Source organism: Dinoponera quadriceps, unplaced genomic scaffold (assembly GCF_001313825.1).
Source record: "Dinoponera quadriceps isolate SergipeBrazil2010 unplaced genomic scaffold, ASM131382v1 scaffold4681, whole genome shotgun sequence".
NCBI classification, from domain to species: Eukaryota; Metazoa; Arthropoda; class Insecta; order Hymenoptera; family Formicidae; genus Dinoponera; species Dinoponera quadriceps.
In genome coordinates, this window is record NW_014561157.1 from 1,085,304 (window position 1) to 1,104,473 (window position 19,170).

Consider the following 19,170-nt stretch of genomic DNA (forward strand, 5'->3'; position numbering starts at 1 on the left):
ATTTCTCATATCATCAAAAATAAAGGAGATATTTAGGCGTTCTCTTTATGCTAGGACATCCTGCGTGATGCTAACAATTGAAATTTTACATTATGTTTTTTATAAGATGGACTAATATTTTTTTTTAATTCTTAGTTCTATTTATTCTTATTAATATTAGTTATATTAATATTAGAATATGTATATTGGTTAAATCGCTCACAGTAAAAAACATTTTGTACTTGTGTTAAAATTGGTCTTTGTTAAAATTTTTGTGTTAAATTTTTGACATATAACCTTGTACTAATTTAACACATTGTGTTTATATTACCTCAACGTTTATGTTGTGTCGATATTCAATATGTGCAAGTGTTAAGATAACATATTTTATGCTTCAATGTCGATTAACGTATTAATTTTGTGTTAATTTTTTACGTAATATTTGTATAACCATTCAAGATATTCACTTTGTATTAAATTAACACAAACATTTGTGTGGATCGTTTGGAACACGTGAAATGCCTTAAACTTAACACAAATTTTTTACCGTGTACATTGTTCACTGATTTAAACAACAACGGAATATATTTTCATGGTGTTTTTTTTCCCCCCCTAAGAACTCGAGGCTCCTGTATCCTCGTTTTGGCTGTCTTTGTTTAATGACGTCAGAAGTGAAAAATTGTATGCTAATATATTGCGGTAACCGTGAAGATAAAAGAATATATTATCAAAGTAGCACTCCTGATCGATTCAGTACACTTGCAAAAATGTCCGGGCGTTTTCCCTTAACCTAAACAATCAATAAATAGCCGTAAAATTAACGTAACAGAAATCATGAGGAAAGATCGGTTAAAAACACAAGTTGTATGTTGCACTAATTCTCGGCTATTTTCTGCTGGATCGAAGAAAAACGTTCGGATATTTTTACAAATGTGCCGAATCGATCACGAGTGTCATTTTGTATTTTCTTTTATCTCCACATACACCGCAATATATTTTGGCGTACGATTTCTCGCTCGATTTAACGTCGTCAAAGAAGGACGGCCATAGAGAGAGGACCCAGGATCCTTAAGAAAGACATCCATTGATGGCACTTCCGAGGCTTGGTGAATTCATCGTCTCGCATCTCATGAATGAAACAAGTACAAGTCACAGCTCCCTTCACACAGTTCTCATGTTTTCTCGGGCAGGTCATGATAAACATTCCAACTCGCGATCAAATAGCAGTAGCAGTATGCGAGATGGTAAATCGTCGCGACAGTCGGACAAGCGAGAATATTGGAGCTCATGTGGCGGAAGTGGCGGGAGCAGTAGCAGGGAGGACGTGTCCACGAGGGAAAGAGAAAGGGATAGGGAGAAGGAGCGGGAGAGAGAGCGAGAGCGCGAGCGGGAGAGAGAATCTTCTAGAGAGGAAGTCGGAGTGGAGCGTCAAGCTCAGGACATGGACATCTCGCCGGGCGATTCCACACCTACTTCGGAGCCCTTGACATCCGCTCATGATCCACTGCCACAGGGCCCTGTTCTCTTGGCCACTGGTACGTAGAGGCTTGAGGGAAGAATCCTCGAAGATTCGGCACATCATCGGGTCACATTTCCGATTGACGCTGATCTCGATCTTCCTTTAGCATTACCTCGATTAACATCACATCCACCATCGACGGCGCAGGCGCCCGGGAAACTCAATTCACCTACGCAGCAACAAGGGAACAGCAACGCACCAGGACCACCGGTGTCACTGGCTAGCCTCCCCAAACTTCTATCTCAAATCACGGGCAGCAAAGAACAGCCCGACATCACGCCGCAGAAGGCGTTACAGACAATTCAAACAGCCATCTTGTTATCCCGACAAGTAAGAGTGCGTGTGTTGAAACATGTGTGTGTAGATAATTATACGTAGGCATTCAGTCAAAGCGAAAGAGAAAATAGACTAATAAGAATCGTTCACCAAGTTGTTCGACTCGCCGAAGATGTTTTGCATTGCTAGGCGCAGAGATAAGTTTTACACGTGCAGAACGGCAGTCGTAACTTCACCCGCTCTTTCTCTTCACAGCAGTCCGTTAGTGGAGACCGAAATAATAGCGGAAACGATGTGATGGTCCCGCTAAAAGTTGATACAAGTGGCAATACTACTAGTGAGGGTCCACCAACGCCCACGCATTCAGAAACTCAAGATTGCATTGATGCGCGGAAACGTGAGTACTTGTACTCGTTGTTTTGCTTAACGTATATTTATTCCGATCGTACAAACATGAGATTGATTGCGTTCAGGAAACACAACGGTTGAGTGATTCGTCAACATAATTGGTCTAAATTTAGGGGACAGTAAAGACTAATAATCATCGACTGCTCGCTTGTGTTTTTTGAACATAGCCATTAATCAGTTATTAGTTTATTAATTCGGTCAAATTCATTACTTAATATAAAGCACACAAGTGTAATATATATACAGCACAACACAATATAATACAGTAGAAGGTAAAGATTATTAAAAGACAATACACAGTTACAGTGTCGTGTTGTAGTATATATCAGTGTTAAAATTAATTGTTATATTAGAGTCTATTAAGAACAAGACCCTTCATTCCCATTCGTCTCGATTATTTTTGTCATCAAATACATAGGTATACGTATGTATGTATGCATTTTGTGTTTATCTATTTTTACAGTAACGAGTCCTGGGGGAACGAATTCTGGAGTCCAAGGTCTTAGTTCATTACAAAGCTTGAGCACATTGGGCTCCCTCGGGAACTTAAGTAACACTGGAGGTTTACAAGCATTGTCTCGAGTACAGCCTCCTTTAACACCTTCTTTAACACCGTCGCTCGCTAATCATTATCGGGAAGATTTAACGCAGCATGTGCGTGCCTTTCCCGCTGATATTCTCGAAAAACAGGTGGGTGAAACTGATGCCTCGGATGTCTGCGGCTCGTTGCCGGTCCCAGTGGATGATATCTTACGTGAAATAATGCGTATGTGTAGGCACAGAAACTTAGTGAAGAAGCACACACAATGAGCAGTTTACAGTGTACGAGAGTGTCCGCAGAATTGAAAACGGCACGATCGATAGTGAGGCTGACAGAAATCCAGGCAACGTTGCAGGAACAAAGGTAAGTGTGTCACATTACATTTACATTTCTTGTTAAATCTCGTAAAATATTTCACATAAGCTCGTTGTGAAATTCATTATGTAAAACATCTGTCTCTCTCATTTTCCAATGTCTCATTGATCTGCTTGATATTTTAGGATATTATTCCTCCGTCAACAAATTAAAACGCTGGAGGAGTTAAAATCCCAAAATTCCTTCATGTCTGATGATTCTTAGTGTAAGAAAAACTTTATAAAATAATTATAATTACAGTCTATAATTAATTCAAGCAAAAATAAAACATGGTTATTAATATTCTCATTAATATTGAATAATTAAGATTGTACCTAAATTATAATATCGTAATAGAAGTGAGAGAGAGATATAATAGCGAAAGAACATGGGCTGCTCAGAGAGGATCGGCTGTTGGAACTTGTCAGCCAATGAAGTCTTAAGAATTAATTAATTAATTAATTAGCGAATACACACCTCTCTGAGAAGCACAGCAGGCCTATCCAAGTCGCAGACACAACACTACATGAATAGAGAACGAATCAATTTTATCAGTTCAATGCAAACTACTGAATTGTATATCTGAATTGTCCACATCGTCTTGTATTACCTATGTTATACGTGTCAATGTTTCATATCCCAAGATTAAGCGGCATTTTAACTAGTTGAAACATTTTCGTTGTAAATCTCGGAATAAAATTCGTGCCACAAGTTTTTAACACAGTTCTTTATCGCCATAGTCTCACTTACCTAATCTCCCGAATTTTCTCGTTGAACATCGCTTTAGGAAACTTATATTGAAGGAAATATATATTGAACACGAGACGGGAATATGTATGTTCTATATTCAGATTTGTGTTTGATCTCCAATCATTTTATCACAGGGTTTCTCAACGTAGTAGAATGTATCATTGTTGAGCAAGTATCGATATATTGTTATACATGCTCTCCTATTTACATCGCATTATAATTAAAAAGCATAGCAGTGACGAAACTTTTAGATTAACTTAAATGGCCATCGTTTAATTTATAGTATGTAAATAGCAAAATCAGAGTGAGAGGGAGGGAGAGAGAGGGAGAGAAAGAGAGAGAGAGAGAGAGAGAGAGAGAGAGTACTATCATTTACAAACGAAAAGCAACTTTTATGCATGGCGAGCTTTTTGAGTTAGTAAGAACACCTATTGTATCGAAATTGTGGATCTAAAATAAAAATATGCATTTTTTATATTATACATAATTACAGAGAACTCATATTTTTTATTTCATTCATAATTCCCTATACAACTGTGTCAAATGATGAAACAAGTACGTGTTTACGAGCTATTCCGATATACCTATAAGTCTAACATATCGAATAAACGTAATGTTGTATATAGAATAATCAATAACAATCGCAGGTCGTGTAATAGTTATTTAAGGAGTTATATATAAGGAATCCTTTAATGAGGTATTTCGAACATTTCACTTTAACTTATTTATTTGAGTGATATTACTGCAAGAGATGGAAGGAGCATTAAAATCATTCGCACTCTACTGAAAATACTCAAAGAGAAGTTGTTTTTTACGTAGCATACCGTGGAAAATCAACCTGATCTTTCGAAAACGGATCGTTGCAGTGTGGCTTGCAAAGCGATTATCTATACATGTATATGTATAATATATTGTATACAATTTAGGGTCTCGAAAACCACGAACGTCATACAATAATTCACAGTATAGATTTCTTATTTTGTATATTTCTTTGAGGAACTGTCAAGGAGCGATCCTACTACTTACAGGATTAAAATAAAAAATAAAGGAGAACATATTTATAAAATATTACATTTTGTCTGAACATTAGGGACTGCGATCGAATTATGTATCCTAACTGTCTGTTTCTAGATTACTTTTTGACCCAAAGGATTTTAATATGGATCTGCACATTTCACTTCGTTTTTTGTTTCGCACGCACGCACGCACGCATATCAGAGTAGAACGATTTTTTTTTTATAACGCTGATGTACATATATATGTGCACATAATATAGCAAAATTCTTCAGTTCAAACCGCCATTCGCTAAATGTCCTCCTACAGAGAAAAAAAAAAGTCTTCACTTTTCTCTTCTAGATACAAAATAAGACTATATAACCCAAATCAATTAACGTCGTCGTTTTCTTTTTAATTAGTATTTGTTATATATCCTCTAATGGTATATAATATAATTGTTACAGATAAACAGAGAGGAGGATAGTATTAAGAATAATATTCGTAATAATGTTAATGTATCCTATCACGGTGTTTCTCAACACAAGCTCAAGTAGCTCTTGTTAAATATCACAAGCGCTACTCATTAAGGCAATGTCACCTTAATTCAATAAAAGATACAAAGGAATCAAAGAGCAACCCTAACGAGAGTTGGGACATTGAGATACAATTGTTCCTTGCGCTTCTGGTCCACAAAAGAATTCCATTTTTCCCTTTACATAGATTATCATTTTTATTGCGAGTATTATTGATGTCTTATCTACATATTCTGCGAAATCAGAGGTATTTCATAATAATGTATCTAAAGGAAGAAATTGCGGCTTACGGATTTCACGTATAAATACACTTTCGGTGCGTCAAAGAACGAATATTATTCAATCGTCATTAAGCGTATTTCGTCGATCCTTGTGCGAATAAAGATGGCCCTTCCTTGTATGTGTTGCGCATTTCATATATACTACTACACAAACATCTCTTGAATTTTGTTCTGTTGATTCATCGGTTGAGAAACACCGATTGGTATTTTTTTATATCTTCTTCTAATATTAACTAACGTTACATCATATGTATGAGGACGTACCGACATCCTCATAGCACCTGAAGCATACAGTGAACATTCTCCCATGTACATTTTATTTAATTACAGTCAGTCATTGGATTTATTTCATAACAAACTCCCACATTTCTGAACTTCGTTAGATAATTGCTTAATACATCATTCTCGATAGAATTGTTACAGATATTCAGAAAAATTCAGTACGATGCATAATTTCTCCAATGGACTAAGATTATAATAAGGCCTCGGAACATTTGACATATTGTAACATCCCATGGCTCGTAGAAACAAATGTCGCATGGAGACGAGTCTCGTAAACCTCGACGTTTCCGTTAACGTACGTAAAAGAGATGCCCTTAATTTTAGGTAAAAGAATGAGTTTATAATAATATCTTGTATGCCCGCGCGAGTAATATTATATATACATATACCTGCGCTTTTACATATAACATTACACTCCAATGATTTTTCGTTACATAAGTAAAACGTGTGCATGGAAAAATATTATATAAAAAAAAAAAAAAAAAGAAACTGTCAGTCATCGGATGTTACAAATCTATTGATGTTGAACATTTTTAATGCAGTGCTCTTCAGACGTTTATGCGAACATATTACAATGGAGAGTATACAAAATGCTACAAAACAACTCCAATACGATTTGCTTTACAGTCGTTAATACATCTACGTTACATGTTCATTATGTATGTCGGTAAGGCCATATACGAAATTTAATACAAAGATACTGCCCTCAGCAGGCAGTACTCTCTCTCTCTCGATATATCGATTAATTTGGAAATTTGTCTATTCATAGACAAATGGACGACACAGCCTCAACAGAGAATGTTCACAGTGTAAGACAGCAGCACAGACAATATCTCAGCGCAGCCTCCCTTTACCATTAATTTTTTTTCTTTTTCTTCGTGTTCTTTTCCTCGCAAATCGCATAAAACAAAGTTTCGTCGATTACACAGTTACGTCCAAAAGATCCTTTGTAGGTTTTCGGGTATGGGCCTTGCTTAAGAACTAAAGTAATTTCATCTATGCGAATTAATTTTTAAAGTCGGCGCTATTTGTCGGCATACGCTCAATTAGCATTCGCGTATGCCTGCATCACAGAGTTTTTTTTTTTTTCTTCAAATCACCCATACGCTAGCGTTACGTATTTAATCAACACACTGTTTACATCTTAAATGAGAAATATACCTACAAAGGGTATTTTGACAATGTTAAAAATATAAGTGTTCAACATGGAAACTAAATTATATGGATTTTTGTCTTGCAATAATGTGTACAGAACTTAAAAAAAAAAAAGAAAAGAAAAAATATCTCTTAACGCTTACTTAACGTAAATATTACACAACAACGGATAAGCAACAATGCCTAACAAAGTGTTTTGTACCTAAGTGTCTACTATGGCAGAAGATGGGTCATGTGCCGAGTTATTCTTGGCTACTGTCGAGTTTAAGCCAACATTATAGACAACTATCCTAATCTTAAATAAGACGTGTATGATTCAATAATGATTCGTTAATCATTAATACACGTCATCTAACTACTTTCCGCCTTTATAGGGGCTTCTAAAAAGAATAATTTACAGTATTTCAGCTGCAGCTCGGTTTCCCGGTGACTCAAGCTGCACAAATTAATATCAATTACGAATAGAGTAATTATAGAAATAATTATTCCGTCGAATTGTATCATGTCGAAAATCAGGAGCAAAAGTTTGAACCAAAAATTGTAAGACAGACCAGAGAGCGATTTCTTCCATGCAGCAAATGAAGAAAACAATTATTACCAGAAACTTGTAAGAAGAAGTATTTATATCCGTAGCGGCGGATATCGGAAAGAAACTTTTTAGAAGCCCCCTAATAATTTACTTCCATTCAACATACTTTTCAAATTGATCTCACTCACTCTCTATGATAAAACACACAACATTATTATAATTTAATCCTATTAAAATGGCATTCAGTATATATTCTCTTATAGGATTATTTCATTCGATATATAAAAAAAATATACAATTTCGACTACTCAATGGAAACGTTCAGTAATCGTCAGTTTGTACTATCCGAATGCCATTTTTGTGTATATTACACTTTTCCTGGACTAGTTCTACAAAGATTGTAGGGCTGCCCACGGAATTCTAATTAAAATATAATTAATGTCTATATACGTAGTGGGACTTTATTGATATACAGTCAGTTCACAACGCTCGCAATGTCACGATGTCACACAAGTATCTTAGGCTGACTTTCTTTTTTGTCACGAACTCGTCGAGATGATCATTCGATTACGTGCGGAATCATGTAATGTCTTTCTTGAATAATAAAGCGAAATCAGTTATTAAACGAAAAAGAATACATCACACACACATATCTATATATATGTACAAAAAATATGTGCACAAAAAAAGCGAAATTATACATTATAGTGTGCAATTATTTTGTGGTCGATAATTTTTTTCCCCCTATTATCATATTCGTCTCTTTAATGTAACTAATAATATGATATGATTTAAAGGGACAAATATGATTATAGTACAAATTCCCAATCTCAAGACAACTCAATTAACGTTCTGAAGACGTGCTAAGTGAATTATTTTTAGATTAAGGATTCGTTTTCTTCCCGCTCTTCTTTTACCGCGTTTACCACTTTAATCAAGATGCTTTCTCTCAAGAAAATCGGTTCGCAGGATCCGATTGCGATCGAAGAAATTTCGATATTCCCATTTAACCTGCCCTGTAGGTGAGGCTCAAGAATTATTATTACACGTTTATGTAACTGTAACACTTCCGAGTTGTACCCTCTTCAAATCGTCGACGTTCACACTTGCGAGCAACAATGCTACGAGCTGCAACTGACTTATACTTACCTGAGCGGGGTGTCAATCTCCCACTATTTTTTTCCCTTTGTCTTCGATTGCACGTAAGTGCTCATTATTTTTTTTCTTAATCGAGGTACTTTCCGACTTCGGCAAATATGTGTGTGTTATCTCGAGTACGTCATGTCGGTGTACATACGTATCGCGTCTGCTTTTGGGATAAGGTCTCAGTAATGCAACTGCATCACGGCATTATATTTCTGGCTTCATGCCAATTTCACATGTGTATATTATTCATTATTACTGTATAATTTAAATAATTTATAATTTACAGTTCCTGTAGAACACAAGTGGCTGTACGCAAGCATGTTCGGTTAGCGGATTATACTATATTACAAAGATGCTTGGTATACCACCACATTGATGCGATCGAGATTGACGTGTTGTGTGTGACAGTTTTCCATTGTACCACCTAAGACGGAGAGACATAACGGGGAGACACGTCCAGATACACGGATGCATAGATAGATGTAAAGACGCACCAGAATACATGCGCGAATCTTGTACGTTATATGCTCTCTCTCTCTCTCTCTCTCTCTCTCTCTCTCTCTCTCTCTCTCTCTCACTCTCTCTCTCTTTCTCTCTACCGCAAGCATCGTCGATACGCTTTTTTGATTTTCCGCGGCGCAGTCGCTGGTTGAGGCGGTGCGCTGCAAAATAAGCAGAGAGGGCTCGTTTCCATCCCATATTTTGCACGCGCACACGAGAACTGGCAAAATATAAAAACCCAATTTCTGGTTACTCTGTACTTACTTGAATGCGGTCGGCGCGCTTCCTTTCGTGAAGTTGAACGAAGGCCGGCTGTTGGGGTCGAAAGCCACTGTGGGAGCAGAAGCGGGAGGATTGAAGTTGAATCTTCCAATCGGTGCGGACGTGGGTGACTGTAACATTACGACGTTATCAGTCAGCAGTATGACACCTCGTTTCACACGAAAGAAGAGTGAGACGATTCTCGTTTAACGAATATAGTCAGGCATAAACAAGTTGCAACATTTCGTTTTCGGTCAATTTCGGAACGTGTCCCGTGTCCGATACACAGAGAAAAGGAATTTCTATGGATTTAATTTTTTCAATTGAAACAAATTTGTCTTTTGGAATAAAACATGCGAATGAAAGTTTGATTCGACAAACAAGACTGTTTGGTTTCTCAAACAATAAATATTTTCACGTCAAATAATATATTTCTTTTGTATTTTCATCAGAAACATTAAAATGGTTGTCGCAAGCGATAAATTATTTGAAAGAAGTAACACATTGTGCTAGAAAAATATTAGAACTTTTTTTTGTTTCAGTAGAACAATATTTAACCCTTATCGGACGCTAGCTTTTTATGCGTGATTCTCACTAGGTTGTAGCTGGTTTCGGTAAATATGCGAACTTGTCACCTCCTACGTGACGTACGACCGATAAGGGTTAATATTTAATATATAATTGAAACGTTTTTTTTTTTCCAAGAATGGAATATTTTCTCTAAATAATACTGTATTTTTTATCAAACAACATGGTTTACTCGAGTGAAATAACATTTTCATTCAAAAGAAATAATATTTGGTATTAAATTATATTGTTTATATTAATAAACCCAAGTGTCAAACAAATATATATACTAAATCCAAAGAAATCTTTTTCTCCGTATAGTGTTTTCTACGTCTTTGTTCGTTGACTTAATATAAAATTATCCAGTCAATATTTAAATTTTCTAATAGAATATGTCTGTTCTTTTTCGTTGAACTGCACCAGTTTAGGTTAATTTTCTTCTCCTCTTTTTTACACCAAGTCTTAATATTGTGCATCTATTTCTTTTTAAATTCTATGAGTGTACATCAGTTCAGCGAAAAAAGAACAGACCTAATGGGGAGCAAAATAATTTGGACGCTTCTAAGTTCAGGGCACAGCCGATAGTCCAATGAGAGAACAAATTAGTCAAAAATAAATTCTCTCATTGGATCAGCTGCTCTTTGAACTTAGCCGCGTCCAAACCGTTTTACATCCCACTGTATGATCAGTCACACGCCAAAAGGTTGCAAGAAACATTTATTGATAAATCTCGGAATCTCGCGTCAAATAGGAGAATTTCTCTTTTAATAATTTTCAGGAAATTTTCTATCGGACACAAAATGCGTTGCGAGACTCGTCAGAAAAAAAGTGTCGCAATCTTATATCGTGACTGACTGAACACCTAAGTCCTAAGTCTGCAATAGATGCTTTAAGCCGTAAGCCTTAAGAAATTGACCAATCACGTCGAACGCGAGTAGAATAATCTAAAACTATGATTGGTCAATTTCATAAGGCTAAGAGCTTCAATTCTCATCGTAGACCCCGCTTTAAGCGAGAGATATACAGATTTACCATGCCACCGAAGAAGCCTCTCGACGGTGCTGGTGGCGGGGCGGTGGGTCCGAAGTTGAATCCCGCATTGCGTGAGGAGGTGGACAGGAACGACGGCGTCGCTTGAGTCTGCGGATTGGCGCCGAACATCGGGGTCGCCACTGAAGTCTGTCTGAACGGCGGCGGTGTCTCTTGCTGCTTGAACGTGTTGAACGTGAAATTGGCAGTATTCGTCGGTGCCAGGCTGGCGAAGGTGTTGTTGCCGAATATACCGCTGCTCGACGGTGCGTTCGAATTGGCGCCGCCGAACACGAAGAGCGGCTGCTGCTGCTTCGCGCCCGACTTCGGCGGATTGGTGTTCGCGGAGAAGTTGAAGCCGGCGCTGCTCGCCGGCTGCTGCTGCGGCGCCGACTGGTTCGAGCCGAACGCGGGTATAGGCGCCAAGGTCGACGCGTTGCTCTCGTCCTTGGTGGAGGAGAACATGCCGGGCGCCGTAGTGTCGCCGAATGCGGGCGTGCCGGCGTTGTTGTCGAAGGTCGAGCTGTTGGACGAGCCGAAGGGCAGGATAATAGAGCTGGTCGAGTCGAACCGGCCACCCATCACCGTAGGTGCTGCTTGCCCGGGCGAGTTGAATACAGACGCCGTCTTCTCGCCGCTGCCGAACACGGGTAACTTCGTCTCCTGCGTGCCGAAGATCGACTTGCTCTCGGTGCCGGCGCTGAACACCGGGATCTTTGTCTCGGGCGCCGAGTAGGCCGGCGGCTTGCCAGCGCCGGTGCTCTCGGTGCCGGCACTGAACACCGTCGGCTTGTCCGCCTGTCCGAACGTAATCGGCGCCTTCGAGTCGTTACTGTTGAACAACGACGTGGAGCTCGAGACGATCGGGAAGGCCGGTGCGTCGGTCACGGAGGCTTTGTCGGAGGATGGCGGAGGAGTCGCCTCGGCTATCTTGCTCTCGCCGAACGGCAGGCTCGCCGGAGACGACGTCGCGGCCTGGCCGAAGCTCGGCACCGCTGCCTGAGGTGTCGTCTTCGGCGAGTCGGAGAATGTCAGAGAAGGTTGAGCAAAAGTTGGAAGACAAGTGGTCGTTGTACTGGCGGTGGAAGTGTTGCTGTTGGCAGCACTCGTACTGCTCGGTACGCCGAACGAGAAGATCGGTCTCGCGTCGCTTTGCGACGCGTAGTCTTGCTTGGCTAACGGTGTTGCTAACGGCGGCAGGGTCGCCCCGCTGATCGCTGTTGATTCACCCGCTGCCACCGTTGCCTTGGGGCTTTCTGCCGCGGCGGTCGTCGCGAGGGGAGCCTTCTGCTTGTTCGAGGAAGGCTGGCTAAACACCGTCTTCTGGCCGCCGAACGTGAAAGAAGGAGCCGGGCTTGGCACGCCGCTGCTGGCGAACGGTTGTTGCTTGCTCGACGAACCGTCGCTCTTCGGCGCGCCGAAGGGCGAATCTTTCGCCTCCTGATCCGCTTTAGCGTCGGTTTTGTCGGCTTTCACGCTGAATTGGAACCCGCTACCGCCGGAGGACGTTACGACGCCGGTCTTGGTCTCTTCCTTGGGAATGCCGAAGGTGAACTGCGCCGTGCCGCTGTTCTGCTGCACGTTGCCGAACTTGAATCCGTTCAAGGGCGACGCGGTGTCGGGTTTGGCTTGGCTGTCGGCTTTGTCTATGCCGAACTTGAATCCTCCGCTGCTGGGCGGCACGGTGAACTTGAACTGCAAGGTCGAGCCGCCGGTGCTGGACGCGGGTTCGCTCGGCTTTGCGGTGCCGGGCTTCGCAGCCTGGCAGGCCACGCACTCCGTGTGCTTCGCGTTGTTCTGCAACAGGCAGGAGTCGCAGATCCACGCGCCCTCGGGCTTCTTGAACTTGTCCCCGAAACCGTTGGTTGTCGACGCTTGCTCCGGCTTGCTTGGGCCGCCGCCAGGCTTAGCGGTATAGCAGTACAGGCAGGTGCCGAGGGAGCCGCTGTTTGTTACGAGACACCCAGGACACTCCCAGGAATCCTTGAATTTGTTCATTAAGTCGGAATTGCCGGCTTCCGTCGGCGCACCCTCCGCGGCAGTCAGCTTCGGAGCGGAAGACTCCACGGCAGCGTCCGTCTTGGCCGAGCTCACTTTCATCGGAGTGGGCTTGGATGTGTTGCAGCAGGGACACGTGATGACGTTCGCGTTGTTTCTCAGCAAGCAGCCGGAGCACTCCCACGAGCCCTCGGCCGGCTTGAACTTCTCCATCAGATCGGATTTCTGACACTTGGCCGGCACCGTCTGTTGTGCGGCGGGCTTGTCGCCTGGTTTCGCGGCAGTGCACGCCACGCAGTTGACGTCGTTCTGCTTGTTCCTCACGTAGCAAGCTGCGCATTCCCATTCGTTGGTGGACAGCTTGAAATGAGAGCCGAAGCAGTCCTTGTTCGCGACTGGCTTCGCTTTCGCGACCGTGTCGGCCGTCGACGGAGGCGCCGGGACTTTATCGTTGGGGTTGGCCCGGGCAGCCTTACACGCGATGCACTGTTTGTCCGAGCCACTGTTCCTGATCAGGCATTCACTACACTCCCAATTGGATGCAGGCGTCGCGGTGCTGCTGACCGAGCCGAAGGGATCGGCGTCGCGCGCGCTCTTCACATCCGTGTTGAAGCCGGACGTCTTGTCGGTGTGAGCGATTTCAGGAAATACTCCCCCCGCGTTGGACTCCGCGTTGTTCGATTTGGGAAAGAATACGTGTATGACACTACCGGACTTCAGCTCGACAGTGCCGTCCTTGCCGCCCTTCGCCTTTTCCTTCAACCTAGGTGCCGTGGACGAGCCGGACCAAATGAAATTCGGCATAGACGCGGCCGTACGCTCGGGAGATGCGGCGAACGCTGCGTATTCCGTTTTCGGAGGCAAGCTCGAGTCAGATGCAACGCTGCTCGCGTTGTCTTCGGCGTTGATCGGATTGCTGAAAGTGTAATGATTGCAAGACTGCAAATTCTTCCCAGCATCCGTCACTTTAATCGGACTGGCGAACTTGAACGTGCTCTCCTGGCTTGTCGTAGCCTTGATTGTGGTGTGCGGAGGAGGAGGTAGCGTGAAGGTGAAGTTGGGCAACGTCGATATCGGCAATGGTATGTTCGGTAAATTCACGGGTTCCACTGTTTCCTCTTCTTCCAGATTTATCTTGGACTTGCCCCTTATCTTGCCGTGGTACTTTTCTCGATCGTCGTCCTCCGTTCTGAGGAGAAGAACAAACTCAAGATTTAAATATTAACTTTTACCTTCCGCAAGTAGAAAGGCAGATGTAGATGTACAGTGGTAGTCAGGAGAGTTGTGACACTCTTTTTGGATACCCCAGGCGGAACAAATTTCCAAAAGGCCTCTTAATCCTGTGGTTCTGTTCATTTTTATCTTCCTATTACATTTGTACGTGTATGAGTGAGCGTTCTGGCACTTCATGACTTTGTTTCATAGCTTAGTTTCAAATCAATCTTCCTGAGCTATGAAACAAAGTCATGAAACGCCAGAATGCTCACTCAAATTACATAAAATCACAAAAATGTAACAAAAAAATAAAAGTAATCTCGGGTCAAATAAACCTGAACAGAACAGCAGGTTTAAAATATCGGAGATATCTAAAAAAAAAAAAAAAAAAAAAAAAAAANGAGACATCTCAGAAATTTGTTCTGCCTGAATAAGTTTCGGAACGCATCCCGTGTCCAATAGGAGAATTTCTTAGTTGTTCTCAGGAGATACATTCTCCTGTTGGATACGAAATACGTTGTAAAAATCATAACAAAAAAAAAAATGTAACAATCTTTTTGTCCACCACTGTACACGAAAGTGTATTTAGAAAACACATGTACATGAAAATTTGTAAAATATACCTCAGGTGATATTCCTGTGCAGGCGGAGGTGGTTCGCCGCGCGCAGAAACTATTTTCCTAGCCGCGAGAGTTGTGTCCTGTAACTTCTGTCGTCTCCTCAACTTCAATATGTCGGGAACGGTTGGTACCGTCAACTCGCGCGTCAAATGACGCAAACCGACCCTGGCGGATGGAGTCGCTGCTGCCTCTTCTCGCGCTCTCTTCCTACTCATTAACGGCGACGCGTTGTCCGCGTTCCTCATTGGGATTCTTTTCGCGTCGGATATAGGCGACGAGAAATGTTCTAATGCTTCCAATATTTTCTTGGCAGTTTGACTCATTCCTGATGAATCAACCTCTACTGTATTAGAAGGTTTAACCTCAACATTCGTTCTCCTTGGTACTTTAAGTTGCAACTAAAATCAACATATTACGAATTGACGTAACTCGATCGTTCATTAATAATGAACAATTTTTGCTCAAACTGCTGCAGAATGAGTAATTTTTTCTCTCAAGTAACAATTGAGATACGTACCTCACTTGAATCGCTAAAAACGTTACGGCCTCGTTTGTAAAGGCCTGCCGCATTTGCACCCCCGAAAGTGGTATTACCACTGTAAAAAGGGGAGGACAGAGGAGATGCGCGACCTAGCGCATTTGTCATAACTGATGCGTTAAAACTCGGTCTACGACTGCTTAAAGTATCACGGGAATTACTATCTAGAAACAAGGACCTCGGGGATTGTAAGTGATTAGCTGAAAAAAAAAAAAAAAGAGAATTTACACAACCTGTTATTATTCGGCCAGCGTTGTGTTTTTTTTAAGTTTAATATCTGATGCTGAATTTCGATTATGCCGAACTTTAGTGGTTTATACAGGGTGAGGCAATAATAACCGTTACCACCTTGAATATCTTCGAACTTATTTAACAGAGATTACATTGACACTATTATTTGATCATTACTTCGAACGTCTGTAAACGTAAACTTTTCATCTTTACATGATCGTCAATAAAATATTTTTATTTTTTACAAATATTCGAAGTAATATTTATTATAACCTCACCCTATGTGTCCACTTAAGTAATTCGTATGATCTGTACGTACTAAATGTCAATTTATCACCAATATGTGTCTTTCTACTGGAAAACGATGAATTATAAATTTGTTGCAGCAAATTTGATGGGCCTTCGTGTCTGTTCGTTTGTGGAGTAAGCGAGCTGCATCCACTGGTGCTTTCGCTTGATTCCGAATGATCATCCAACCCATTTGCTGTCCCGTTATTGGTTGGTGGAGAATTTAAGTCCGACCTATGAGACGTCACGGTCCTAATGTCTGCTTGTATCGCAGGTGTCGAAGATATTAAGCGGCCTATTCCGCTTGGCCCAGCCGTTGCAGGTTCCAAGAAATCATCCGACTGTGGCAAGTTTTAATAAGCAAAATGTGAAAACTTGTCTCTATCTACCAGTGTTTAATCGTCCAAACATTCAGCTTACCGTTTCATTCTGAACAGAGTATTGCTTCTTAGAGGGATCAATCGTGTTCAATGCGATTTTACTCCTTGGTTGTATAAAAAATGTACCAGGTGGATGAATCACATCCATACGAATACGCGGTCGCTTACTAGGAGGAGGTTGCTGCACATCATCTATGAATTCTGATTCTTCAGGATTCTCTCTAACGTCTAACGTATCCTCGCTACCTTGAGAGGTATTGAACCACTTACTAATCCATGATCGTTGGGGTATAAAATCTGTTACCTTGGTCGCCACTTTTTTTACAAACGACTGTGAAAAATAAAAACGTACCAATATGTATAATATATATAATAAATAATTATATAACAGCACAATTAAATATTCATAATAAATAATTATATAACAACACAAATTAAGCCCAAATCGATTCAGCATTATCATACTATCTTAAGCACATTGTTAATAAAATCAAAAATAATATCTGGAAATTAGTATACGAATCTCTTTGGAGCGAAAACATTTTTCTGGAAATTATAGGCGAGTATCTCCACTGTTGTTAAGTTTATCACTTCTGTGACAACATCAAAATATTAGAGGGTAAATGTGTTAGGATTTTTAATACCTATAAAGATAATAGTAATCAAATTTAATAATAGATAATAGATAAAAGAGATTCTATTAAAATAAGTTGAAATTTTATACGACAAGCTTGAAAAGTAGTAATCTTGAGGAATTGCATACAAGTATCATAAGAACTTAGGTCGGTATCTATAGTCAGACCTTATGTATAAAACCATCTTAAGTTCATCTTCAGGTGTTGTACAGCTTATTTCATTGGCTATAAAGCATCTTAAGACGAACTTAAGCAGTTTTAAACATAAGAATCTGACTATGAATGCCAGCCTATGAAACTTCTGTGCTATTTATTGTATATATGATAAGTATTATCATACATATGATGATAAGTATTATCTAAATGTTATTTTCAAAAAAACTTGATACTTACTAAATTAACAGTGCTTATAGATACATTTTAAAATAAATCTTAGTAATATTGATCACATAAATACATACTTCACTGAATTCCGTCACTAATTCCCACACACAAGGAACATGTAACAATCATGCGAAATTTCGTTTAGTTTCTCCGACTCAATTTCAAGTTACGTTATATTACGATATAGAGGAAGGCAATATGAATTCCATTCCTCCGACTTTGACAATGCTTGGATCACGTTGTATGAAGCATTCGAGACCAGTCTATTTCAGCGCGAAGCGGTAATGTACTATGAGAGCTCACACACGAAGACCTACGCAGAGCGCGTGACGCGTTTGGCGCACGACATTAGCTAAGGGGCGCGCGCGAGAGAGAAAGAGAGAGAGAAAGAGAGAGAGAGAAGGAGAAAGAGAGAGAGAGAGAGAGAGAGAGGGGAAGTGGATGAGCGAGAGAAAGAGAGGAGAGGCAGAGAGGAATATGATTCGTGATTTTCGCGCCGAGGAGCCTGGCTCCATGGAGGAGTGTGCTCGTGTTCGAGCTTTCGTTGAAACGCACGTACCCGCCGGAAAGAGGCGCGTTTTGACGCGCGTAACAACACACACGGGTAGCAGCACACGCGTGCACGATCACCGTGTGCACGGTGGGTGCAGAGAGAAAGAGAGAGAGATTGAGGTTATCGGGCACACTCACATAACCACCGTGACACCGTAGATACTTGACGGAGGGACGTCGCAGGGATAGGGCGGGCATGCGGGATGCCTTGCGGCGGGGAATCGGTGTTCTACGCTGGCATGATCGCCGTATCGGCTCGGGGACGTTGCCGAGCGGGAGGGACGGCGTCGTGGGGCCCGCGAGCTCGCTCACGCCGCGCGGGTCTCGCGCCGAGGCGAGACTACTCACGTTGTTCGCATCGTAGGGCTTCGAGTTGCGCGACGATGGCTGCTTGCCGGCCGGATTGCCGCTTCCCTTGGCCATGCTAGCCGCTGCTCACTGCTCGACGATTGCCACGCGCGGGTCTGCAACCACGTACATCGCCTTCGTCGGGAAAACGTCACTGTCCGAGCACCGCACCACCTTCTTGCTTTCTTTGCGACGACGGCCACGAGAGATAATATGGCCGCGCTCGGCCCCAAAGACCGCCACCAGGGCGCCAGTAGGCCACTCTCGAATCACGCTCGATGCGCTTGCCCACGTGACACACAACGTCTCTTCCCTCTCGTCGTAGGCGGCCGACGGCAGCGCCGTCGTCATTCAACGGACGCGTAATCGTGAGCTGTCCGGAGGAATGTTCTAGATGTTTCTCGATTCTTGAATCATTCGTAAACTATTCGTGTACGTAACTCACGAGTGATATCCAATGAGCGTACTGCTTTTCCATAAGAAATTGACCAATCGTAATTGACTCTTTTCCTGTAATTCGACTGTGATTGCTCAAGTCTTCACGGCTTAAAGCTTATTACACCTATCGTAGATCGTAAATGAAGCCCGTATCAAACTACAGTTAGGATTGAAATTGGATTGAAATTTCAGTCCAATCTTAAGCCCGTATCAGACTATGGATTGGGGATTGAGATTAAATTAAGCCGACGGCACACAGTACTTGTTTTCGTGCTGGATTGCTCGCTGGATAGAAATATTGCGTTCTGATTGGCGTATTTCTATTCATTTTCGAAAATGCACCAATCAGAACGCGGTATTTCTATCCAGCGAGCAAACCAGCACAACGAGCACCGTGTGCCGCTGGCTTTAAATGTGACTAATAGGTACAAAGTTA

General features: G+C 41.6%; 2 protein-coding genes across 7 annotated transcripts in view; one reads left to right on the forward strand and one right to left on the reverse strand.

Annotated features, from left to right (window-relative positions):
* The window catches only part of LOC106750904 (WW domain-containing adapter protein with coiled-coil), a 10,566-nt gene extending 5,404 nt beyond the window's left edge, over window positions 1–5,162 (forward strand). For 4 of the 6 annotated variants that reach the window (XM_014631534.1, XM_014631531.1, XM_014631532.1 and 1 more), the window contains 6 exons: window positions 1,170–1,514; window positions 1,605–1,834; window positions 2,030–2,171; window positions 2,646–2,872; window positions 2,959–3,086; window positions 3,224–5,162. In XM_014631534.1, coding sequence (XP_014487020.1) covers window positions 1,170–1,514; window positions 1,605–1,834; window positions 2,030–2,171; window positions 2,646–2,872; window positions 2,959–3,086; window positions 3,224–3,302 — 1,151 coding nt within the window. In that variant the 3' untranslated portion in view covers window positions 3,303–5,162. The remainder of the gene's footprint in view (window positions 1–1,169; window positions 1,515–1,604; window positions 1,835–2,029; window positions 2,172–2,645; window positions 2,873–2,958; window positions 3,087–3,223) is intronic. The other 2 variants (XM_014631535.1, XM_014631533.1) reach the window with 1 other exon arrangement.
* LOC106750901 (nuclear pore complex protein Nup153-like) lies at window positions 4,537–18,588 on the reverse strand. Its single transcript, XM_014631520.1, has 8 exons — window positions 18,297–18,588; window positions 16,418–16,708; window positions 16,029–16,338; window positions 15,458–15,678; window positions 14,944–15,338; window positions 11,111–14,294; window positions 9,515–9,642; window positions 4,537–9,411 (listed from the first exon to the last, which is right to left on the reverse strand). The coding sequence occupies exons 1-8, from the start codon at window positions 18,369–18,371 to the stop codon at window positions 9,345–9,347; spliced, it is 4,671 nt and encodes a 1,556-aa protein (XP_014487006.1). The 5' UTR covers window positions 18,372–18,588; the 3' UTR covers window positions 4,537–9,344.
* Window positions 18,589–19,170: the final 582 nt, after the last annotated feature.

What these genes read in the sequence shown, in the direction of transcription:
- LOC106750901 (XM_014631520.1), bottom strand. Translation starts at nt 18,371, where the DNA reads ATGGCCAAGGGAAGCGGCAATCCGGCCGGCAAGCAGCCATCGTCGCGC. An exon ending in GCACAGGAATATCACCTGAG is followed by an intron (nt 14,295 to 14,943) that starts GTATATTTTACA and finishes TCTTCTCCTCAG; the next exon opens with AACGGAGGACGACGATCGAG. An exon ending in AGCGCGCCGACCGCATTCAA is followed by an intron (nt 9,412 to 9,514) that starts GTAAGTACAGAG and finishes CTTATTTTGCAG; the next exon opens with CGCACCGCCTCAACCAGCGA.